Source organism: Odocoileus virginianus, chromosome 1 (assembly GCF_023699985.2).
Source record: "Odocoileus virginianus isolate 20LAN1187 ecotype Illinois chromosome 1, Ovbor_1.2, whole genome shotgun sequence".
Lineage (NCBI taxonomy): Eukaryota > Metazoa > Chordata > Mammalia > Artiodactyla > Cervidae > Odocoileus > Odocoileus virginianus.
The window spans coordinates 49,844,047-49,868,266 of record NC_069674.1 but is presented as its reverse complement, the minus strand read 5'-3'; the positions used below and the strand labels follow the sequence as shown (position 1 = coordinate 49,868,266).

General features: G+C 42.5%; 2 protein-coding genes across 2 annotated transcripts; one reads left to right on the top strand and one right to left on the bottom strand.

Annotated features, from left to right (window-relative positions):
• Positions 1 to 4,729: 4,729 nt before the first annotated feature.
• Positions 4,730 to 8,065, bottom strand: PRR15 (proline rich 15). Its single transcript, XM_070467932.1, has 3 exons — positions 7,535 to 8,065; positions 6,010 to 6,138; positions 4,730 to 5,846 (listed from the first exon to the last, which is right to left on the bottom strand). Exon 3 carries the CDS (start codon positions 5,706 to 5,708, stop codon positions 5,328 to 5,330), a length of 381 nt encoding a protein of 126 aa, XP_070324033.1. The 5' UTR covers positions 5,709 to 5,846; positions 6,010 to 6,138; positions 7,535 to 8,065; the 3' UTR covers positions 4,730 to 5,327.
• LOC110136678 (lysosomal dipeptide transporter MFSD1-like) lies at positions 7,389 to 21,274 on the top strand. The gene is given in 9 exon segments (XM_070476474.1): positions 7,389 to 7,501; positions 7,675 to 7,813; positions 7,912 to 8,030; positions 8,158 to 8,286; positions 20,155 to 20,247; positions 20,349 to 20,457; positions 20,459 to 20,521; positions 20,626 to 20,954; positions 20,956 to 21,274. Coding segments are annotated over 9 exon segments (1,413 nt in total).
• The last annotated feature ends 2,946 nt before the right edge of the window (positions 21,275 to 24,220 follow it).

The following is a 24,220-nucleotide window of genomic DNA, read 5'->3' as shown; positions in this document are numbered from 1 at the left end:
GTTTTGGAAGATTTTGCAGGCGCTCTTTGGTGCGGTCTTTGTGCACTGTGCTTAGTCACTCAGTTGTGTCCGACTCTTTTCAACCCCATGGACTGTAGCCCTCCAGGCTCCTCTGCCCATGGGGACTCTCCAGACAAGAATACTGGAGTGGGTTGTCATGCCCTCCTCCAGCGGATCTTCCCAACCTGGGGATCAAACCCCGGTCTCCCACATTGCAGGTGGATCCTTTACCATCTGAGCCACATGCTTGTTGACTGCCACTAGAAAAATAAAAGAATAATCCAGGGTACTTGTAACTCAAGTGATATCCTTTCAAAAAACCATAGGGAGGTCCCAGATGGGCCCGTATTCCTTACTCAACCAGCAGGTCAATCAGCAGTTCCTTTCAGGGGTAGGTAGGAATCTTCATCTTCTTCAACATGAATCTTTCTAGTTTAAGGGCCAGAAATTTTTGTCTTGTGGGTAAGCAGTCTTATTACAGATGCCAACAATAAAGACACTCTATTTTTTTTTTTAATTGCATGAGGTTATGTCAGCAACTCTGATATGATAGTTACGAATCTGTCACTTTGTCATCTGCAGCACAATTTGGTTTGGAAGAATGGCTGAATTCCTTGTTTTGAATACCTGGAAGTATCACTGATATCCTTTGTCTTTGTTATTTATCACGGTTTATAGCTACTACTAGGCTTCCCAGTTGGCTCTAGTGGTAAAGAACTTGCCTGCCAATTCAGGAGAGAGACATAAGAGACATGGGTTCCATCCCTGGGTCTGGAAGATCCCTTGGAGGATGGCATGGTAACCTACTCCAGTATTCTTGTCTAGAGAATCCATGGACAGATGAGCCTGGCTGGCTATAGTCCATATGGTCACAGAGAGTCAGACATGACTGAAGCAACTTAGCATGCATGCATGCTACTACCACGTCTATACAGTGGTCAGCTGTCCTCTGCTAGGGCAAGACCTGTGAAGTTTTCTTAGAACCTTGTCTCCTAAATGATAATCTTCTCTCACCACGAATGCTTTTCATCCCATATGCAGGGCCATCCTTCAACAAAGTGGTTGTCGACATGCCATGCCTGCAGGAGGCTGGGGGAGGGCCCTGTGCCTCCTAGCAATCCCTCTTCCACATTTCTGAGCCTGATAGGAATGTACTTGTCATGGCTCTGAGGCAAGGTGAATGGGGCTAGAGAAATAGAAAACAAATGAGAAGAACAAAGCTATGATGGGACAGCCAGCTTATTGATGACAAAGTTTGTTCTGGGCTGCACACTTGTTTCTATTCTAAGATATGTATTATACTGACACCCAAGGGTATAAAAATCTCTAGTCTCATTCTCTACTTACTGTGGAGATAATAACTCATGCTTATCCCATGAGTCTCTTACATTTCTGTGTAATTATCATAAAATGCTCCACAGGTAAAATAGAGTTTTTAAAGATTACTTACCCTTACATTATCAAGCCAGCTTTTTGTGTTTGTTTCTGGCCTGGTGACTCTTCTCAGCTAAGGAAAAATAATATTCTCTCTTTTCCTCATAAAATGTGCCTTGTGATCACTGGATATTAACTGCCCCACTTTCCCCTTTTATTCCTTTCTGGTTCACCTTAAAAAAAATTATTTATTTATTGTGTGCCTGTGCTGAGTCTTAGTTGTGGCATGTGGGATCTTTTAGTCATGGCATTCAAACTCTTAGCTGTGGCCTGTGGGATCTTATTCCCCGACCCAGGATCGAACCTGGGCACCCTACGTTGGGAGCAGGGAGTCTTAGCCACTGGACCACCAAAAAATCCCTCCAGTTAGCCTTTTACTTGAAATTATTTCTGCCTATTTTTATTATTTATTTATCTGACAAAGCTCCAGCCTTCAAACTTACTGTTCATTAAGTTTTTAGTTCCCTTCTAAGGACTCAGCAATATCAGCATTCTGGGTTTGCATTACATTTCAAAGCAGAAAAAATTATTTCTAAGTGTTAGATAAACCAGAATGTCCTAAGTGAATACAAAACAGAGTCTCTGCTTTTGAAATGCAAGTCACAATGGGGTGACCAACAGAGCAGGAACATAAAAGGACTTTCAATGACCTGTAATATGAGTTACAGCTTGGCCACCTACTGCAAGGGCAGTCACTGGGACCAAAACTACCTTGTGTATATATTAATAATTATCGTGGTTATGAAAATACTTAGCAAACACACTGCTAGATTATTGTCCCTTTTTTCCACATAATTTGAAAGCATGGCATGAGAATTTCTTTAATTTTTTCCAAACTTGTGAGTGAAATTTCATTTGCCAAGGGCTTTAAGAGAACAAAGGTCTCTAACCTAATTAACTCCAAACTTAAACATTTTCCCTTTATTTAATATAAAATATCTTGAAGTTTACACATTTTCAAAATCTGTATATATGTTATGGGAATGTAATTAATCATCTGCAGAGCACATGAATCCCAGCAAAGACACTTTGCCAAATTATGTCATCTTACTCATGATCTTTGTATCTCACCAATTTTGCTTGGTTTCTATTTCTCCGAGTTGGGATTAAATCAGTGAATTCCTCTCACTGCATAATTAGGACTGCTTTAAAACTATGTAATTACAAACCTCAACTGACAATTGTACATTGCACTCATTGTCATAACTGCCATTAGCATGGTTTTAAATTCTTTCAGAACTGTGGGGAAGGATGTTCTGTTAATAAGTTCCACTGCTATATGTCTGATATTGATTATCTGTGGCAATTATAGACTTCTGTGGGATCCAAAACTAGACACAGAACCTGGGAAAATGCCAATGTTTTGTGAATTAAAGGAATTTTTAAGAAAAAAAAAGTTCTTTAAAACATTAAAACTATGGATGAAAGTTAGTATAAGATTTTAAAAGTATACAGTGGCCAGCTTAATTTTATAAATGGGTACAGATCTAATCTATTGGTCTTCTTAGGAGGAGAAAAGCATTTTGGGTAGTTATCCACTCTAATTTTGATTACTTACAGAAATTAAAATATTTTATGAAGGTATTTCAAAGCCTGATTTGACAGTTTCTGCTCTGTTCACTCCCACTGCTGGTCAGCTCCCAATCTCCTCCCTTACAATGAACTTCTGTGGGTCCCAGATCCTGACTCCCTCATCTTCATTAAAGTCTAGAGGCGGTAGGTGTGTGTATGTGCTTGTTAGTCGCTCAGTCGTGTCCGACTCTTTGCAATGCCATGGGGTATAGCCCGCCAGGCTCTTCCATCTATGGGATTTTCCAGGCAAGAATACTGGAGTGGGTAGCCATTTTTTTCCCCAGGGGACTCTTCCTGACCGAGGGGTCGAACCCAGGTCTCCTGCATTGTGGGCACTTTTTACCATCTGAGCCACTAGGTAGGCCCTCTTAAAATTGTTGTAACGTCCTCCTCATTCAGAAAGCTCACCCCGATGAGACGTTGGTCAAGTACCAAATATAAAACCAAAAAAAACTTCATGATTAAAAAAAAAGAAAACCACCTCACAAACTCCCTTTTAAGAAGGTAAGGCGTTCATAATCACCACGAAAACAGTTTCTTTTGGATTAAGTTTTTAGTTATGTGCTCATGGATCAAATGGTACACTCTATGACTTTGCTGATATCCAAGCTTGATTCACTAATTTAAATCCACTTAAGCCATTTTCATCACGTTTCTTTGTTAAATCTCTTTAGACAATCAACATGCTTTGTTATAAGTTACGAATTTGAGAGAACAAAAAACTGTATATAATAAATTCAGAAGCTCCAATCAAGCTCTTGTCTCTCATTATCCGCATTATGTATATATTTATATATATACTTTGATCATTATAATTTCCCTGCTATGCATTTCTTGGGGGTGTGTGCATGCTCAATTGTGTCCGACTCTTTACAACCCCATGGATTATAGCCCCCCACAATTCTATGTCCATGGGATTTTCCAGTAAGAATCCTGGAGTGGGTTGCCATTCCCTCCTCCAGGGGATCTTCCCGACCCAGGGATCAAATCCTGTCTCCAGTGCCTCCTGCATTGGTAGGCAGATTCTTTATCACTGAGTCACCTGGGAAGCCCCCATGCATTCTAGATGTTTATAAATGAGCTGGATTGTGGTGGGAAAAGGTCCCAGGGGATCTTAACTACAATAACGCTCTTATAATTTGCTGGAAGCTAGTGGTATTCATTTACTCTTTTACTTAAAGTTTGTAACAAAAGTAAACAGGTAGATTTTTGTTAAAAATCTTCAGGTTGGTAGATCTTTAAGGCTTTGCAACTAGATAAATTTATACTGTAGAATAAACAAATTAGCTTTTAAAGCAAAGTGAGTGGGGAAAAAAGCTGGCTCTGCACAAACTTGAGTTCAGTCCCCCTGTTTGAATAAGTATTTTTAGATAATTGTGAGTCAGGTTAATAACAGATACTTAAAAGAGCTGTTATTAGCATAGTGACTTATTCTACCTTATGAAGGTGCACTGAAGTAAAAAAGAAAATGTAGGAATAATGAGTTGACACCTCTCCCTCTTTTCCTCCAATCTGGTTGATAAATAGGAATATCCAGCTAACTGATTCCAGTTTGGGTGTTGGTAGTTTCTAGACATGTTCTCCTCTCTGCAGTTTTTTGAGAGGAGCTCTCCGGTTATGTGGCAAATGATTAACTCTGTCACTTTGGGTTTTGCATACCTGCTTTTAAGTATGATGGGTTTCAGTCTTGCAATGGAAAAAAATACACAAGTCACCTTAAGTCTTACAGTGCAACAGTTTTAATAGTCCTCGCTAAAATAGGCAGTACAGTTTAGCAGGTCAACATTAAAAGCAATCTTGCCTTATTTAAAATGCTTCTACTTAAGAATGATTCCTGCTCTCTGCCATCCCTTCACTTAAGGTATAAGCTTGAAGAAATATTCCCAAAGTGCATTTCTTTTATTTCTCATTAAAGATAGCACTGGGATTTGCTTTCCAATAGCAAGTCCAGAATCAGAGCATGCCATCCTTGTTGGAAGGCTGCACAGTTTCAGTTGAGTTAAGGTCTCTTAGAGAAGTACCCTTCTCATTTCCATGGGGGATGCAAAAGCCACGTAAGTTTTTCGGAAAAAAAAATTATACCAGATTCCTCTGTGGTATCTTCTCTTACCACGAATAAATATTTAATGCATCCTTGAGTCGTGAACTACCGGAACACTCAATTGTCACGTCAGTTTCCAGGACAATAAAATCTGGAGGCCTGGTGCGAATATTCTGAATTTGGTGGGATGAGACTCCACGTACAGGGAGGGTCAGAATTCTCGGGTTTAGAACTGGGGACTGAGGAGGTGTGATGGGAGGAGAGTCCTGGAGCTCTCGGGCTATTGCTTGTCGTCGTGGGGGTCACCAGGGAAGCTGGCTTCCTCCGAGGACCTGACTCCCTCCGGGAGTAGAGTGGCGCGCACTTTTCTCTTCTCCTTAAAGCGGCCTGAGCGCGAGATCTTCAAATTTCGGCGGCTGTTGCCCGATTTCTCCCCGCCCAACTTGTCTAGCTTGTGGGGCTCGCCGGCGCCCCCGAGGAGACTGGGGTGCTGATTCTCCCGGGAACTGCTCGTCCAGTCCTGGACGGGCGGCGCGGGTTCCCCGGGGGCAGGCTGGGCTGGCGGCTGCGCACCCACGGCGGCCTCCTTGTTTTTCTTCCTGCTGTTCGTTAGCGAATTCCACCAGGAGCCCGAGCTGCTGGTGCCGCCGCCGTCGGCCATAGCAGGCCGGCCGAGGGGCGCTGGGCGCGGGGCGCGGGGAAGGGCCTTGGCGGCAGCAGCTGCTCTTGGATCCACCCGACCCTGCCCCGGCCTCTCGCGAGCGGGCTGCGGGCTGGGAGCAGAGGCCAGCGGCTTGTGCTGGGGAAGAAAACAAAACTTGGTTACTGGGTTTATCGAAGTCACGTGCGCCCCAATCCCACTTCCTCTCCTGTGCTCTGGCGGGCACCGGATCGGCTGGAGTCGGATGGTCCGCAGCTTTCAGAGCGCCTTGCCGCGCCCCCCAGAGCGCAGGGGGACGAACCTCCTCCCCGGCGCCGCCTTCTGGTCTGGAGACCGAGTCTTGGCGCTCCCCGGCTTCCAGGATAGGGCAGTGGTCCGCGCTCGAGGGCCACCCAGGGGTGGGTGCCGGGGCTTCTGGATTAACCAGGACCTGGAAGGAAAAAGGCCCGTCCTGTCAGTCTGCCCCATTGTAAACGACACCCAAAGGTGACCCACCCGGTCCAGAACGACAGGTGGGAGGAGGGCGCCCGGACGCAAGCGCGTCCCCGCTGTAGGTGAGGACGAACAGTAGACCGCAGACAGTTCCGAAATTTCCCTCAAAGCTTTTTGCTCCCTCGACTTTTCTCCCGGGATACTTTTTCGATGTCATTTTTCGAGGGCGGGGGCTGGGGATTTACAGACCAGCAAGGGCGAGAGACAAGCTCGTGGTGTTCTGTTTTGTTTCTTTTAAATTCTGCTTTTGACAAAACGTCTGCCTTGTGACTTTCAGAGAAGCATGTCTAGACTTCCCTTGAAAACCGCCGTCCTACTCTTCCTTTTATTCCCCAAAGACCAATCTTGCGTCTCTTTGAAGCCACCCCCGGTCGGCAGTTGAGATGAGCCCAAGTACCTCTTTCCTTAGTTCTGTATTAAAATATGCACCGAGTCTGTGTGTACTAGGCAACTCAACTCGGGATTTTTAGTTCAAATTAAAGGCTCCTGTTCTTGCGCAATTCCCTCCACCAAAGGAGAGGGCGCACAACGGAACTCCAATCTGCCCTCCTCCCAGCTTTTAAAACAGCACACAGCGGAACGAAAAGGCAAAAAGTGTTACTAGCACTTAAGGTGCGAATATCAGAAGCGAGACTTCTCGGTCCACTTTCTGTGCTGGGTCTACACCGCACTAACTCCACGAATGAGTAGGATTCGCTGGCGCCGCGGCTCATTTCCAGGTTTCCGCTGGGCTGCTTCCCATCCCACGCGCGCGACACTCCTGGGATTCGCCGGCGCTGGAGAGCGAAACTTCGGCGGTGTTTGTGGTTAGAAGCTCTCCTCCCTAAACCGCCCCGAGAGAGAGAACCCGAACGCCTACGCCAGAGGCAGCCGCGGCCTCGGCTGAGCCGGGAGACCTTGGCAGCGGTTCCTCCCCAAGACTCCCCGAGGGCACACTCGGGCTGCGACTTGAAAACAATAGAAGAAAGAAATGGCCAAAAGTTGTTTCCCTGCTGAAGGCACCCACACGCTCTGGCACAGTTTGCAACGGGTTTGCAAACATCCATTCTCCCTCCACTTTATAGATCGGAAAAGCACCCCCAAGTTGTTCACTGATGGTGGTGGTGGTGATAGTGGTGGCTATGCTGCTTTCTGTCTTCTACCCTACGCTGTCTTCTCCACAATCAACTTTGTATGCACAGAAGGGCTATGCACGTATTGCTCATGGAAAAGACTGCAAATTACGCAGAACGCCTGCTTCTAACAACTTCTCCTCGGGAGCTGGGGGAGCTCCTCAGGGTGACACCCCGGAATAAACTCTGGCTTGGAGGACGGAGAATCACCCCATCGCTCACCTGCTCAGGCTTCCCTGGACCCCGTGGCTCCGCGCCTTTCTCCCCGAGCAGAGTCGGGAGTGCGTGCGCTTGGGTTAATCTGGAAGTCGGGGCGCGGCGTCCCTCTGTGCGGTCTTAGAGGTCGGGCTTCTTTCTGAAAGGTGTGCCAGCCGAAATCGCTGCAGTCCAGCTAAGCCGATTGCTGCGGCTCGTCTCCCCTGGCGCCTCCGATTTCCTGGCGCAGCGGCGATAGTAGCCCGGAGCTCCAAGTGTGGTTGGATCCGGCTGGAGGGCCCGGCGGTGAGTGGGTGCCAGGCTCACTGCCCCAGGTGAATGGTCAGGCAAGCTCTCCCGCCTAGTAGTCTTTCATTCTCGGACGCGTCCCTTTTTCCTGGTAGCACCGCCCGGGAGGATCGGAAAATGGAACCTCAACTGCTCACTACGATGCATTGAACCTCCCTACCGCGTCGGTCCAGCGCGGGAGAAGACATCTGCCCACCTGCTGGTTATTCGCCAAGTGATTCTGGAAACCAGAACTCCAGGGCAGCGGGAAGAAAGGGAAAAAAAAAAAAAAAAAAAAAAACCCAGGAGGCGGCCACTGCAGCCACAGGTGCAGGTAGAAAGTTCGCGTTCCCGCCCTCCAGGGACGAGATTGGACCAGGTCGCATACGTGGCGCCAGCCTTAGGATGCCTGATTGGAGAAAGGCTGTGTGCGCCGCTCCGGAGCCGGACTCCTGGAAGGAGAAACGGAGGCCGGGAGATCAAGGCTGCAGGTGGGCGCCGGTGGACAAAAGTCGCAGTTCTCCCTCTGACCCTACCCCAATTTTTTTCCTTTACTCTCCGGTTCTCAGGCTGTGGCCACTCAGCTCCTGGAATCTCAAGTTTTATAACTCTCAGGCAAAATATTGCAGAGCTGCAGGCGCCCTGAGTCGAAAGACTGTAACATTAACAAGTTCGTTATGTGCTAGCCAGGCGCTGTTCCAAGCGCTTTCTGTGGATTAACTCATTTACGCCTCCTCCCAGCAACCCTAGGAGGTAAGAACTATGATTATCCTCAGTTGACAGGCGAGGAGAACTTAGCTGTGAAAGGTAAAGGGTTGCCCAAAGTTGCACAGCTGATACCTGGTAGAGCTGGATTTGTACCCCGGAGATCTGACTCCGGCTTTCGGGGGTCTCGTCGGCACCTTATACCACAGCTTGCCCCTCAGTGTCGGGCTCTTAGCACGACTCAGTGAGCATGGGAATTACATCTTCTCGGGTCTGGAAGTCCGTGGACCGCCACTGCACTCGGGGAGTACAAATCCAGCCAAGAGCTGGAAGTCAAGTGAACCTGCCCATTGTCGGTCAAGTTTCAGGAGGCTTTTGTTCCCAGGAACAAATGGGTGGTTTTTGTTACCTGGACAGAAAGGCTTTGACATGGGGAATTTTCACTAATAAAGGCAGAGTTGCAACCGGCTTCATCTCCCAGGATGCATTTCTTTTCCAAAGAACTGTTTTGCTGCTCCGTGAGCTCGGTGTATAACATCTCTGAAGGACTGGAGCAGCTGACATCCTAGCATGTTGGTTCTGAGGACTTTCTGAAGGGGTGACAGTAGCAGAACAGGACGTGATACCTCGGTATTCCATAACGTAAAATTTGGAATGAATAGAAATTCTTATAGATGGTTTCAATGTATGAAATATGGTAAAAATACAAATACTTTATATTTTTAACTTCTTAGTTTAGCATTCTTGGATTTTTAAAATAACCACAGCAGCATGTATTTGAAAGTGATGCATTTTCGTATATTTATTGTAAGTAATTTTAGAGAGGAAACTTGCAATCCCAGCACCAGAATGGAACAAAGATAAGCCACCAACTGTGAGAGGAGGACTGGACAAGTTGTCATAGTCCCATTCTGTTACAGAGAAGACACTGTACCAAGGAAGAAGGCCCTGTCCGAGGAACCCTCACCACTCGAAAGTGGTAGAGCTGGGTTACTATGTTGTTTGTTGATCAAATGAGTGAAAGGAAAAAACACATTTAGGAAAAGAAAATGAGTCTTGCCAAAAGGCTCCTCATCTAGCATGACTGAACAGAGGGTCAGCATTTTCTTAATAGATCAACATCCAACTGCTGAAATTAAACAAGTTCAGTCTCTTACATCCCTCCCATTTGTGTTTAACAACTTTTTGAATACTTCTATGTTTCATTGGTTTGATAACACCTTACACATAACCCTTGAGTGCAGTAAAAACATTAAAATGGAGACCTGAGAACTAAGAAGAAATGAGGTAGAAGGGACTAGGGAGATAGAGAATGGGTGATCACTTCAGTTAGAGGGAAGAGCACACACAAAAACCGTGAGCTGTGAAGTAGCTCAGGATTTTTAAGGAGTGAAGAGGCCAGTGTGATCTGAGTGTAAAGTGAGCTGAAGCACTGCAAGAGACAAAGCTAGAAAGGTGGTGTGAGCAGGCCATTCAGGACCTTGTCACTTGTAGGATTTTTGAACATAATTCATCAAAGGGAAAGTAACATGGTAAGATTTGCATTTAAAATATCACTGAAGCTGTACAGAGTAGATGGAAGAGGGGACAAGATGGGGGTATGGGAAAACCAGGTAGGAACTGGTGGAATACTTCAGGTGGGATATTTTGATGGCTGATGGGAGAGTGCTGGAAGTGGGGATGGTGTGCATGAGAGGAGAATGTGTGAGGAGAATGTGTGCATGATCAGTCACTCTATTTAGTTGTGTCCCACTCTTTACAACCCCATGGACTGTAGCCCACCAGGCTCCTCTGTCCATTGAATTCTCCAGGTAAGAATACTGAAGTGGGTTGCCATTTCCTCCTCCAGGGGATCATCCCAACCCAGGGAATGAACTCCTATCTCCTGTGTCTCCTGCATTGCCAGGCAGATTCTTTCACCACTGAGGAGAATGAGATTTATGCCAGAGAGATTTAGGAGGTAAAATCAACAGGACACACTTTCACTCCAGTTCATACAAAAGAGGAGCCTGAGTTCAATTAAAGGCTTAGAGGAGAAATACTTTTACAGACTTCCTTGTAACTAGGAGCACGCACATGAGCCATTCCTGACTTCAGGGGCTATAAGGAAGACTTCTGGAAATATTTCCTCCTGAACAGAGGACAGAGCCTTCTGACAGAAGAACATCTTTTGCAATATCCTTGATTCTTATGTTGCAGCACAGTGTGAGGGTGTGCGGCTGCCATCATGCAACAGTGAGGCAACCGACATGGGAATAAAGCCCAGCACACTCAGGATGATGACATGGGAGTGGGACAGATAGAACAAGCATTTCTGTGATACAGGTGAGCCCCTGAACGAGTGCTGGAATGATCTATCTCCTGACTACTAATTCAGTGAGATAATATGGATTCCTGTGATTTAACCACAGCTTTACACCCACAGTTTTCTGTTACTTGCAGCCCAAAACATTCCTCCTTGATATAATCTAGTAGATTATAGAAAAAAAAGATATTGTTCAAAAGGCAAAGAGATAGTGTTGTCACATTTTTTCCTGACCAGTCTGAACAGTTCTTCCTGGAAGAATGATTTAATGAAATGTTTAAGTAATGGGGAAGTTTTTAGAGTCAGGGGATGCATCTGCAAAAGAAGGCACTCTTATTGAAAAGGCTTGGACTTAAAAAAAGAAAGAAAGAAAGAAAGAAAAGGCTTGGACTTAAGGAAATGAGTGGATAAAGGTATGTGTACAAACGTGGGTAAATCGAAAATGCTGGGTAAATCCAAAAGATGAGGTGAATCAGGCTATCTGAGATATCATGGTAGTTTGACTTTTGAAGACAGTTTTAAATAAAAACAATTAAAACTTATTTTTCTCCATTTTTAAATTTAGAATTGTTTAAATTTGTAAAAAATTCCATAACCAATCCCATGCAAAAAAAACAGGGAAAGAGAGTTAATGTTAAACAAATATGGTTTTATTATATAACTATTGATCTAGGAATCCTGCTGTTTGTTTCTATAAGGAGAACGTGGGGTTGGGGGGGGTCCTAAACCTCTACATTGGTAAGTCATGAATACAGTGTAGATACATTTAAAAGTTGATTTATCTACCCAGTGAGCAGTAGTGACTTTCAATGTTACAGAATTTAAATATGCTTAGATTGGGCAGTACTTACATTTCTTGTAAATATTGTTTTACAAAAAAAATTTTTTTCTTGTCATTTTTAAATTTTCAGAAATGTGTTGATGGCTTGAGAAAAGCCAGCTTCTTTTTTAAAAAAATTATATTGTTTATTTCTCAGGTGACCTTTAAGTGCAATAAATGATTACACCAAAAGACAACAGAAAATGAATTTCTAGAGAGAAAGGTTTGCATACTAGATATTAAAAGAGAAACTTTAAAATTTAAACCTGGCATTTGCAATTTTAGTAAATCTGGCATTGCATCAGAGGCTGAGAAATTGCTTTCTCTTTAAAGCATTTATGGTGGCAACTAGGCCAAGGAAAACATGTGATGAGAAAATATAAGACATACAGCTAATCAAAATGAAGAAAATACAGATCATTTATATACTCTTCACCCAGGAATGACCATGGTTGATGTTTGGGTGTTTAGTCCTTTTACTCTTTTTGCTCCCTATTTTCACGTTTTCTCCATTCACGTTCTCTCTTCCCTTCCCTTCCTTACCCTCCCTTTCTCCTTCTATCATCCCTTTCTTTTATGGACTCTTCCATTCTTTGAAAATTAGATTCACTGCTCCCATGGCCTTTTCCTTTATAGTTATCCATGTACTGGTAATTTAATACTTCTTTTCTTGTTTCTGTATATTCACATCGGTCTTGTTGGATTTAGTTTGTAAACTTTTAAAGGGAGGACATCACACCCATGCCTGATGGTGGAATCTGCTGTTCGTAGCATCTCATCCTGTACCCTGTCAGGGTAACATGAGTACATGTCTAGAAGTATAAAAACTATAGTCACAAAATGTTACTAGTCATGTCAGTTTCACACTAGACCTAAGTAAGGCTAGTTTGTGGAGTTCAGCCTCTCTCTGAAATTCAGCCAACACCAGCTGACTCTTCCCAACTCCCCTGTTTTCTGAATCTGGTTTCTTAGTATTCTTGGATATTATTATATGCTCCTCATTTTCCTTAAAAAATTATTTGTAGGAAAATTTAAGACCTAGTCAAAAGTCACTTTTTCTAGAAATTTTTTTCAAGATCTTAGGGGTCACTGTTTACTAAGTTCATTGCTTAGTATAAGTCATGTTTTGGGATAACCAAAAAAAGAGATTGTTAGCCTATAGTCACACCTGGGACAAGCCTTCCTACCCTCCCCAGATCGTTTCTGCTCCAAATTAGCTTAACTTTCCATGAAAACCTGTTGGGGGGATGAGGATAGTTTACTTCTGGACTGCCCAAACCCTGATAGTATAGCCCTTTGGGGGCCAATGCTTATCAAGGGAAGGATGTTCTATTAATTGCTCTTTTTTGGATGAGCCCTTCACTCACTTGTCCCTTTTCCTCCGGGAGGAAACCAAAACAATTGGTTTGGTGCCCAACTGTTTCCAACAGGAGAATTCAGCCAAATAACCTGGTATGCCACTGACAGGAGTGGGTGTGTTTTCATTTTATTGTGAATTGTTTGCTTGGTGTTTGTCCCCATGACTAGACTGTAATTTTCATATTTATTTGTTGTCTGACTCCCTCACTAGAAAATGAGTTCCATTGTATTTAGTGATCATTTACAGAGCACTTTCTAGGTACTAGGTACAGTTCTAATTGCTTTATAAATACTACGTGATTTAATCTTCCTAAAAGCCTTTATGAAACAGGCACTATTATTATTATAGATGAGGTAACTGAAACACTAAGAACTTGAGTTACTTGCCCAAGGTCACAGAGCCAGTAAGTATTAGAGTCAGCATTTGACCCCAGGAAAACTGGCTTAGAGTCCAGAGACTGACTCACCACTCTGCTATGTCTCTCCATGAGCACTTGACATGCATGTGTGTGCTAAGCTGCTTCAGTTGTGTCCTTGTGGCCCCATGGACTGTAGCCCGTCAAGCTCCCTTGTCCAAGGGATTCTCCAGGCAAGGATTGCTGGAGTGGATTGTTGTGCCCTTCTCCAGGGGATCTTTCCTACCCAGGGATCGAACTCATGTCTCATATCTCCCATATTAGCAGGTGGGTTCTTTGCTACTAGTGCTACCTGGGGAGTACTAGAACAGGTTACTATGAGTCTTCAGGACTTGGCATCTTCTTGACAATAGTAGTTTTTAATATTGTTGAATGTGTGACCATCCAATGCATAAACAGGAATGCTTTCTTGGTTATAATATGACTGACTTGTAAAAAGAAATGTTATAAAAGTGGCAGTGAAATAAAGTTTTAACTGGTTATTATTCATACGAATAGCCTGATTTGAGGACTTCCCTGGTGGTCCAGTAGTAAAGAATCCATCTTGCAATGCAGGGACATGGGTTCGATCCCTGGCTGGGGAATGAAGGTCCTACCTGCCGTGAAGCAAGTGAGCCAGTATGCTACAACTAGAGGGTCTGTGTGCCGCAGTGAAAGATCCTGCTTGATGCAACAAAGATCATGTCGGCCGCAACTAAGACCCAATGAAACCAAATTAATTAATTTTCAAAAGTTAAATAAAAAAGGAATAGCCTGATTTTCTTTAATTCTGAGGAGTGAAAACAGTAGGTATGCCAAATTACCTGATACATTTTTGTGTTTTCCTTAAAACTGGAAGAGTACTATCATGTTGCAATACACATTGAAGGAGATGAGGTTAGGGGGTAAGATGTGGACTGGGCAGAACAGTGTAATACCAGAGGATGGCAGCTGATATTTTATTAAATATTGTACTTGGGGAATAAATGAATGATTTAGAGGACATGACATTTCAGAACACGGTTCCACAGCACATCCTGACTCTCTCAGGAAACAAAGATAATGCCACTTTAGTGTTTATCAGAAAATCACTGATGTAAATAAAAGTCATGTGTAATGTTCTCTGGCTGGTCACCTGGATCCAGGTCAGGGCCAGGGTAAACTAGATCCCGTAAAAGGTGATTTGCTATCTGCCGCTGTTCGTTTCCCTTTTCAAAGAGCCAATTTGGTTATGCTCTGTTTTTCAGATTTTGTTTTCTCTTTTGTGCTTTGTTGATGTGTCAGCTCGTTAGGTCACACGTGTACAGGCATGAGGTGGATATCTGATGGGAGGGTAACATGATGCAGGGAGGGAATCTTTTGGTCTCCTCACCTGCTTCAAAGGCAATGTCAAACTTGAAAGTGAAGTGGTAGTCGCTCAGTCGTGTCTGACTCTTTGTGATCCCATAGACTGTAGCCCACCAGGTCTTCTGTCCATAGGATTCTCCGGGCAAGAATACTGGAGTGGGTAGCCATTCCTGTCTCCAGGGGATCTTCCTGACCCAGGGATCAAACCCAGGTCTCCTGCATTGTAGGCAAATTCTTTACTGTCTGAGTCAGAAATCCATAAGAAATAGTTGCTTTTCTATCACAGGTTCTTAGAAAAGTTGCATCAAAGTTTTGGGACTCAGCTTTCTGCTCAGTGTCAAAACAGGTAAATCTCACACTGTTCACTCTCTGGGAACATTCAGGCTCACCTATTTGATGTAATTTAACTTACATAGTGGGGGAAATTGCTCTGGGCTTTCACTCTGCTATGTGTTTGTCCAAAAGTGGTTACTGTTCTTCCCACTTTTTTTAATGGCAGAGCAACCCTGAGAGAGAGATTACAAGTTCTACAGTTTTATCTTAGAAAGTTGCAGCAGTTTGCTCAAGGTCACAAGAGCATAAGAGGTACAATTATTTTGACTCAGTTTCAATTACTCTTTCCTTAATACAGTGTTCTTCTTATATTTCTATTTGAATCTCATATTGCCATTTAGTTAATCATTAGATCAATAAATGTTTGTTGGTATCAAGGCTATTATATCAAAAGAGGTAGTCACACTGAAAAAAATTTGAATTAGGTCATCATCTTCTAAGTTTCCCACTTAGAACAATGCTAAATAATATGTGGTTGCTTGCATATTAAAGCCCTATGGAATCATACAGCACTCAAAGCTCAAACTAACACTGGGAATTGTAATTTTATACATTTCTTGTGTAAAGACTTGATGGTTGGTTGGAAGCTGTGTGGCTTTGGGGAAATTACTTAATATCTTTAGGCCCTGGTTTCCTTAAATGTAAAGTGGGGATAATAGTACCTACTTCTCTGGGTGGTTGCCAAGATTCAAGCAGGCAATGTATTTTTAAAAAATTATTAAAATTTATTCTTAATTGGAGGATGATTGCTTTACAAAATTGTGTTGGTTTCTGCCGAATAGCAACATGAGTCAGCCATAAGTATGTACATATCTCCGCCCTCGTGAGCTTCCCTGCCCCATCCCACCCCTCTAGGTCGGCACAGAATGTCACAGGGCTCCCTGTGTTATATTGCAGCTTCCCACTCGTTATCTTTTTTACACATGGTAGTTATATATGTCAGTGGTACTCTTTCAACTGATCCCATTTTCTCCTTTGCCTGAGATAATACATTTATTAAGTCCCAGCACAGTGCCAGACATGTAATAGGCACTCAGTAAATGTTAAGTTTCTCCTTGACTAACTTCTTTCATTGGCTGTGTAGGAAAGCGCTGTGAACAGACTCTCAAAGTCAATCACTTCCAAGTGCTTTTGGAAAATAATGAGTAGAGAGTCTTAAAATTCACTGTCACTATTGTTGGTTGGGGCCCATTGTTTCCACCCCACTCCCCCAAAGAATATCATGTTAAAAGTTACTGGAGAGTATTTAATATGCAACAATTTGCTCTGAAACTTTTTTTTCAGTAACATACCTAATGATTAAATCAAATCAAGCAGAAGTTTTCTGTATGTGATTCAAGAATGCTGTTCATCCTTTCAGCACTGCAAGTGTATTACCTGTTGTGAAAGGAGGAAGTGTGCCCAATTAAGCTTGAAAGCAATGTTACCAGAAAAGGATTAGCAAATCACAAGGCAGAATCCTTAGCAGTAAGGTCCCTACTGAACTGTGACTGAGGCAGAAGCCAAGGAATATGTTTATTATGTGCTGCCCCATTAGCTCCCGGAATCTTAGTATATAACCCACATCACTGAGTCAGACCCAGAGGAGGGAAAGAACAGGAGCATCATGGCTCTGCTATGCAGACATAGCACTATTGTTTCCAGAAATTAGTTTTCATTTTATTAGAGTAATATATTGCACACCAAGTTCAAAAGTCAAATGTTATTAAAGTGATTATAGTAACTAACAGGGGTTTCTTTTTCTTTTCTTCTTGATGTGGACCATTTTTCAAAGTATTTATTGAATTTGTTACAATATTGCTTCTGTTTTAGGTTTTTGTTTTTTGGTTTTTTTGGCCGTGAGGCATGTGGGATCTTTAGCTCCTCCACCAGGGATCAAACCTGCACCCCCTGCCTTAGAAAACAAAGTCTTAACCACTGGACCACCGGGGAAGTCCCCACAGGGATTTCTTACCTCATTTCTTCTCTTAGTTCTCTTCCCCAACCACCTTCAACAATTTTGGCTTTTTATTCATGGCACATGCACATCTCTGTATTTCCAAATAATAGGTATATTATTCTCTTTTGATTAATCCATACTTGACCTCTATTAATTTCCTATTATGATATTTGAGGATTTTGTTCTCTTATACCATCATGCCTTCTGCTTCCCTTCTTACAGATCCCAGTAGGGTCATATTACAGCTTTTGTTTAATTGACTAGTCCATTTTGATATTATTGTGCCTTTGCAGATATTGTTCAGGCTAAGCATTATAATATACAGATCATTATATTTGCTTTCTAACTTTTTGTCTTTATCTAAAGTTAATAATGACCTCTTTGTGTCCACTCTCTCTCCACCTCGGTCCTTTCAATCTGCTTGTTTTGGGTCCTATTTCTAATTTTTTCTACACCTTCCAATGGCTTCTTGGTACACTTTTCTACAAGTGCTGTCATATCAATACATATATATGTTCCATTTTGTTTTTCCTAAGAATATCCCTCCTGGACACCTCCTTCTGCTTCTGTAGGGACTGACCTATCTCTGGCCTGTTGGGGGTGAGGTGGTGTCACAGCAGCCAAGAGAGAGGGGGTTTTAGAAGAAGGGAGTGGTCAACTGTGCCTGCAAATGAGAACCCAAGTAAGCAGAGGCCCGACGTCTCGGTGCGGTTGATGGGGCTCCGGGGAGAGCACTCTGTGGGGAGCACAAGTGCTGAGGCTGAACCTATAGGCGTGAAGGCGTGTCCAGCACCGCCACACCTGTTCCCACGCCATCTGGCCTCAGTGTTAACCCATGAGCTTGCTGGGTCAGAGAGACAAACATGCATTGATTTTTATGTTTCAAAGTGGAGAAAACTGAGGCTCAGAAATGTTGGAAGCCTTGATCTGTGACTGAGCCAGGTCTTGTGGCTCTAAATCCAGTGTTACAGGAAAAGATGCTCAACATCACTTATTATCAGAGAGATGCAAATCAAAACCACAATGAGGTACCATCTCACACCAGTCAGGATGGCTGCCATCAAAAAGTCTACAAACAATAAATGCTGCAGAGAGTGCAGAGAAAAGGGAACCCTCTTACACTGTTGGTGGGAATGCAAACTAGTACAGCCACTATGGAGAACAGTGCAGAGATTCCTTAAAAAACTGGAAATAGAACTGCCATATGACCCAGCAATCCCACTGCTGGGCATACACACCGAGGAAACCAGAATTGAAAGAGACACGTGTACCCCAATGTTCATCGCAGCACTGTTTACAATAGCCAGGACATGGAAGCAACGTAGATGTCCATTGGCAGATGAATGGATAAGAAAGCTGTGGTCCATATACACAATGGAATATTACTCAGCTATTAAAAAGAATGCATTTGAATCAGTTCTAATGAGGTGGATGACACTGGAGCCTATTATACAGAGTGAAGTAAGTCAGAAAGAAAAATACCAATACAGTATATTAACACGTATATATGGAATTTAGAAAGATGGTAATGACGATGCTATTTGTGAGACAGCAAAAGAGAAACAGATGTAAAGAACAGACTTTTGGACTCTGTGGGAGAAGGCAAAGGTGGGATGATTTGAGAGAGTAGCACTGAAACATGTATATTACCACATGTGAAATAGATCACCAGTCCAGGTTTGACGCATGAGACAGGGCACTCAGGGCCGGTGCACTGGGATGACCCTGAGGGATGGGATGGGGGGTTCAGGATGGGGAACTCATGTACACCCATGGCTGACTCATGTCAGTGTATGGCAAAAACCACCGCAAAATTGTAAAGTAATTAGCCTCCAATTAAAATTAATTAATTAATTAAAAAAATAAATCTAGTGCTATTGTAGGGCTCCCATGATACCTTTCTACCATATCACAGCACAGGCAGGTATGGCTTGGTTTTAAAAACTCATTGGGAAGTAAATTGCTAAAATTCCTGTAACTCTAATTTTCTAGGCCACAATGAGTGATGATGTCTCACAACTGTGAAGGATACTAATAGTGTGAGCCTTCTCATAAGAGTCTCCTCCAGCTGTTGAGTTTTTAGACAACCATTTGTCCTACTCTGTGTCCCCAATACTATACTGACTGCTGTATGCAGATTGTCTTAAGCCTCACAGTTACTCCATGGAATCAGTAACAATACAAGTTCATGATAATGACAAGGAAATTGAAGCTTAAGAAGTAGAGTAACTTCCCCTAAATTACACTATCAGAAAGTGTTAAGAGCCAGGATTGAAACAAGGGGGTTGTAACCTGTAATTGACTTGTACAGGCAACTGGGGGCTTCCCAGGTGGCTCAGTGGTAAAGAATCCGCCTGCCAATTCAGGAGGCGTGAAAGACACAGGTTCGATCCCTGGGTCGGGAAGATCCCCTCGAGGAGGGCATGGCAATCTACTCCAGTATTCTTGCCTGGAGAATCCTCATGGATAGAGGAGCCTGGTGGGCTATAGTCTATGGGGTCACAAAGGGTCGGACAGGACTGAGGATTGAACACGCACACATACAAAAGGCAATTGAACTAGAGACTTAGATCTTCAGACTCTCCAAACTGAATTATTTTGAGACTTAATCATTCCTTCTGGATAGAAGGAGAAAGAATATGGTGAAGATTAGGTGAGAAATGGATAACTAGTTCCCAGAAAGCTTCAATAACTTAAGGGTTCAGACATTGGATAGAACTCTAAATGGTGGACAAGAGTCAATGTGCATTTTCAGATTCTTCTGCTTCTGCAATCATCCCCTCCTCCATGAAACCGAAATATTACAGGGCATTTGAGCATTTGTAGAATGATTATGCTCTTATTTTAGAAAATGTTTGAGTACCTACTGTTTGCTTGGCCTAGACCAGATTCCCACTTTCATGCAGCTTACAGGCTGGACAGTGTCATTTCAGAGATTAAGTTGGTTCTGTGGTTATGGAGGTGAGAAGCCTATGGGGACCTTAGACTATGGCTGTGGAGGGTCTTATTCAGCCTCTGAAAGTCTAAACAACCTTCCCAATGCTACAAAGCTATTTCCCCTTGTTACTAAACCCTAAGTTTCTTCAGGTATCCAAACACCTTGGAGAGAATGGATTGATCCCCAGTTCAGGTGAAACCCTGATTGCTCTAAACCAGTTCTGCTCGAATGCAGACACTGGAATCACCTGGAGGGCTTGTTGAACACATAGTGAGGCGTCCTCGCATGAGTCCTCACAGGATCGTGGTCCTGTGAGCAAGGTGGCTTCCTCCCGGAGTCGCATGTCCCTTCTACATCTCCCACCCACCCAGGGAGCAGGAGGAAGGTGAGGAAACGAGGGCGCCACTGGCAGGTGGCCCCACCACCCGCTACCCGCCGGGGTGCTGCCGGCCCTGGGCGCCCCCAGTGGCCCGGCGCACTGGCTGTCGGTGCTGTTTCTGATGTACGTCCTTGGCTTCGGCAGCATTTTTGGCTGTGATAATCCTGGTGCCCTTCAGACTCAGGTTAAACGGAATGTGCGGGCGAGCATCACAGAGTTCATGTTGCTGTATGCCTGGTATTATTGACCCAATGTAGTTTTGTGTTTCTTTGCTGGCTGTTTGGTCCACTGAGTATTTGGAAAATGATAGGGAGTCATTATTTTTAGTTGCTTTATTTGCATTGGGCAGGTTATTTTTGCTCTGGGTGGACTATTTAATGCTTTTTGGCTGATGGAGTTTGGAAAGTTTGCGTTTGGGACTGGTGAGGAGTCCTTAGCAGTTTCTCAGAATACATATGCTGTGAATCGGTTTAAAGGCAGAGAATTAAACTCGGTGTTTGGGCTCCAACTTAGCATGGCTAGAAATGGAAGTTCAGTAACCATAAGCCTCTTGGGATGGCTATATTCTAAGGTTGAAGCTTTGTTGGGTTCTGTTGGTCACACAACACTTGAGGTCACACTTACGACTGGGGGTATAACATATTTTTTCATTAGTTTGTGCCTTGGACTTTGCTTACCTGTATCAGAGAGCAGAAAGAATCCTTCATGAAGAACAAGGGAAAACAGGTGAGGCTGTTAAGTTGCCTGATTTTTCCTCACCTCTGTGGTGGTGCATGTTTATCGACTGTGTTTGCTACTGTGTTGCCGTGTTCCCTTTCATTGGACTTGAGAAAGTTTTTTTTCAGAGAAATTTGGATTTTCCTCCCCAAGTAGTGAGTGCTATTAATAATACTGTATATGTATTAATAATATCAGCTCCCATGTCACCAGTATTTAAGCTCCTGGTGGGTAAAGAATGAAAAAAAAAATCCCGGGTTCTGCGTGCAATTGTGGCCACTCTTCTTTTCCATTCTTGTTTTTTTAATTGAAGTATAGTTGATTTATAATGTGTTAATTTCCACTGCACAGCAAAGCAATTGAGTTACATACACATATATGTATATACATATATATACTTATGTGTACATATATATTCTTTTTAATATTCTTTTCACTATGGTTTATCATAGGATATTGAAGGTTGTTCTCTATAGTGCTATATAGTAGCTTGTTATTTATCCATTTGATATATAAAAGCTTACATCTGTTATCCCCAACCTCCCAGTCCATCCCTCCCCCTGCCCCCTCCAGCTTGGCAACCACCAGTCTGTTCTCTGTGTCCATGATTCTACTTTGGCTTCATAGATAGGTTCATTTATGTCATATTTTAGATTCTACATACAAGTGATATAATATGGTTTTTGCCTTTCTCTTTCTGACTTCATGTAGTATGATAATCTCTAGGTCCATTCATGTTGCTACAAATGGTGTTATTTCCTTCTTTTTATGGCTGAGTAGTATTCCATTGTGTAGATGTAGCACATCTTCTTTACCCCCTTCTATGGGCATTTAAGTTGCTTCCATGTTTTGGCTATTGCAAACAGTGCTGCAATAGTGCTGCGACAGTGCTGCAATGCAACATTGGGATGCATATATCTTCTTGAATTATGGTTTTCTCTCAGTACATGCCCAGGAGTGGGATTACTGGATCATATGGTAGTTCTATATTTAGTTTTTTAAGGAACCTCCATATTGTTTTCCATAATGGTTGTACAAATTTACATTGCTACCAACAATGTAGGAGGGTTCCCTTTTCTCCATACCCTCTCCAGCATTTGTTATTTGTAGACTTTTGATGTCCATTCTGACTGGTGAGATAGGACCTTATTGTAATTTTGATTTGCATTTCTCTAATAATTAGCAATGTTGAGCATCGTTACATGTGTCTATTGGCCATCTATAGTTCTTCTTTGGAGAAATGTCTTATTTAGGGCTTCTGCCCTTTTGATTGGGTTGTTTTTGTTGTTGTTGTTGAGTTGTTTGAGCTGTTTGTATATTTTGGAAATTAAGCCCTTGCTGGTTGCATCATTTGCAAATATTTCCCCCATTCTGTAGGTTGTGTTTTCATTTTGTTTATGGTTTCCTGTGCTGTGTAGAAGCTTGTAAGTTTGATTAGGTCCCATTTGTTTGTTTTTGTTTTTATTTCTATTGCCTTAGGAGACTGACCTAGTCTCCTAAGGTCAGTCAATTTATGTCATTGGTACAATTTATGTCAGAGAATGTTTTGCCCATGTTCTCTTCTAGGAATTTTATGGTGTCATGTGTTATGTTTAAGTCTTTAAGCCATTTTGAGTTTATTTTTGTATATGATGGGAGGATGTATTCTAACTTAATTGGTTTACATGTGACTGTCCAATTTTCCCAACACCACTTGCTGAAGAGATTTTTTTCCCATTGTACCTTCTTGCCCCCCTCTGTTGAAGATTAATTGACCATAGGTGTGTGGGCTTGTTTCTGGTCTCTCTATTGTGTTCCATTGATCCATATGTCTGTTTTTAACACCAATGCCACACTGTTTTGATTACAGCCGCTTTGTACTATTGTTGGAAGTCTGGGAGGTTATTCCTCCTGCTATGTTCCTTTTCTTCAGGATTGCTTTGGCAATTCTGGGTCTTTTATGGTGCCATATGAATGTTCTAGTTCTGTGAAAAATGTCATGGGTAATTTGATAGGAATCACATTGTCTGTAGACTGCTTTGGTGAATATGGCCATTTTAACAGTATTAATTCTTCCAATCCAAGAGCATGGGATAGCTTTCCATTTCTTTGAATCATCTTCAATTTCCTTTGTTAATGTTTTATAGTTCTCAATTTATAAGTCTTTCACCTCCTTGGTCAGGTTTATTTCCTAAATGTTTTATTTTGGGGGGTGCATTTTAAAAGGTATTGTTTTTCTTTACACTCCCTGATATTTCATTGTTGGTGTAAGAAATACAGTTGCTTTCTGTATGTTAATCTTGTGAATATTCTTATTTTAAAGTATAATTCTGAGGACTGTTTTAGCCTTTGTTTTTTTTTTTTTGTATTGCTGAATTCTGCTTTGGAATAGGCTCATCAGTGGTGAGGTTTGGAAAATTGTATTTTACCTGGTACATGCAGGTAATTGTGAGTAAGGAGAATTATGGAAGTCTTTGTATTTTGTATTGAGATAATTTTCACACAGTGTCATATCTTAGGGATATGTCCTTTTCTCTATCTTAAAGCAAAAATCTTTTGAGGGGGTAGAAGGGATGTTTTATATAGAATAAACAATGGCATTTTAATAGGCACTCTCTTTTGTAATAGGGAATATTTGAAAGATATTTTTATGAAGTCTCATTTTCATAAATAGCAGATTGTGTCCTGCTGTCTTTAGTTATAAGAGGTTGCTGAACATGAACCCTTTTGAGCTTCCTTATCTCTCTGTTACTGAGGACCCTAATTCCTTAGGGACATGATTTTATGGCATGAACTGCATAGTTTTTCTTATAGTCCAATTAATTACCAAAAAAGTCCTATAAATTATGATAATTGCATATCTCCAAGGATAAATAAAAACACTGCAAAAGGAATACTTGATATCTTTAACTTCTGATTTTTCAAAAATATTAAAACACTGATTTTAACTCTTATTTATGTGGAAAATTATCTCTGTAAGAAAATCTAAGCTGGAACAAAGAAAATTTGCCTAATCAGTCATTGCAAGATTATGGGGGTAGTTTTTTCTCCAGAGTAGGGCCTTAAATAACATTTATGTTTTTTGCATTTAAGAAGATGTGGATATGAAATTTCTCTGACAAACTTCAACACCTTTTAGTTGCACCACCTTTTTGCCCTGCAGCACCACCATCCCCGGTGAAAAGCTCCCACCAAGCTATGGGGATCCT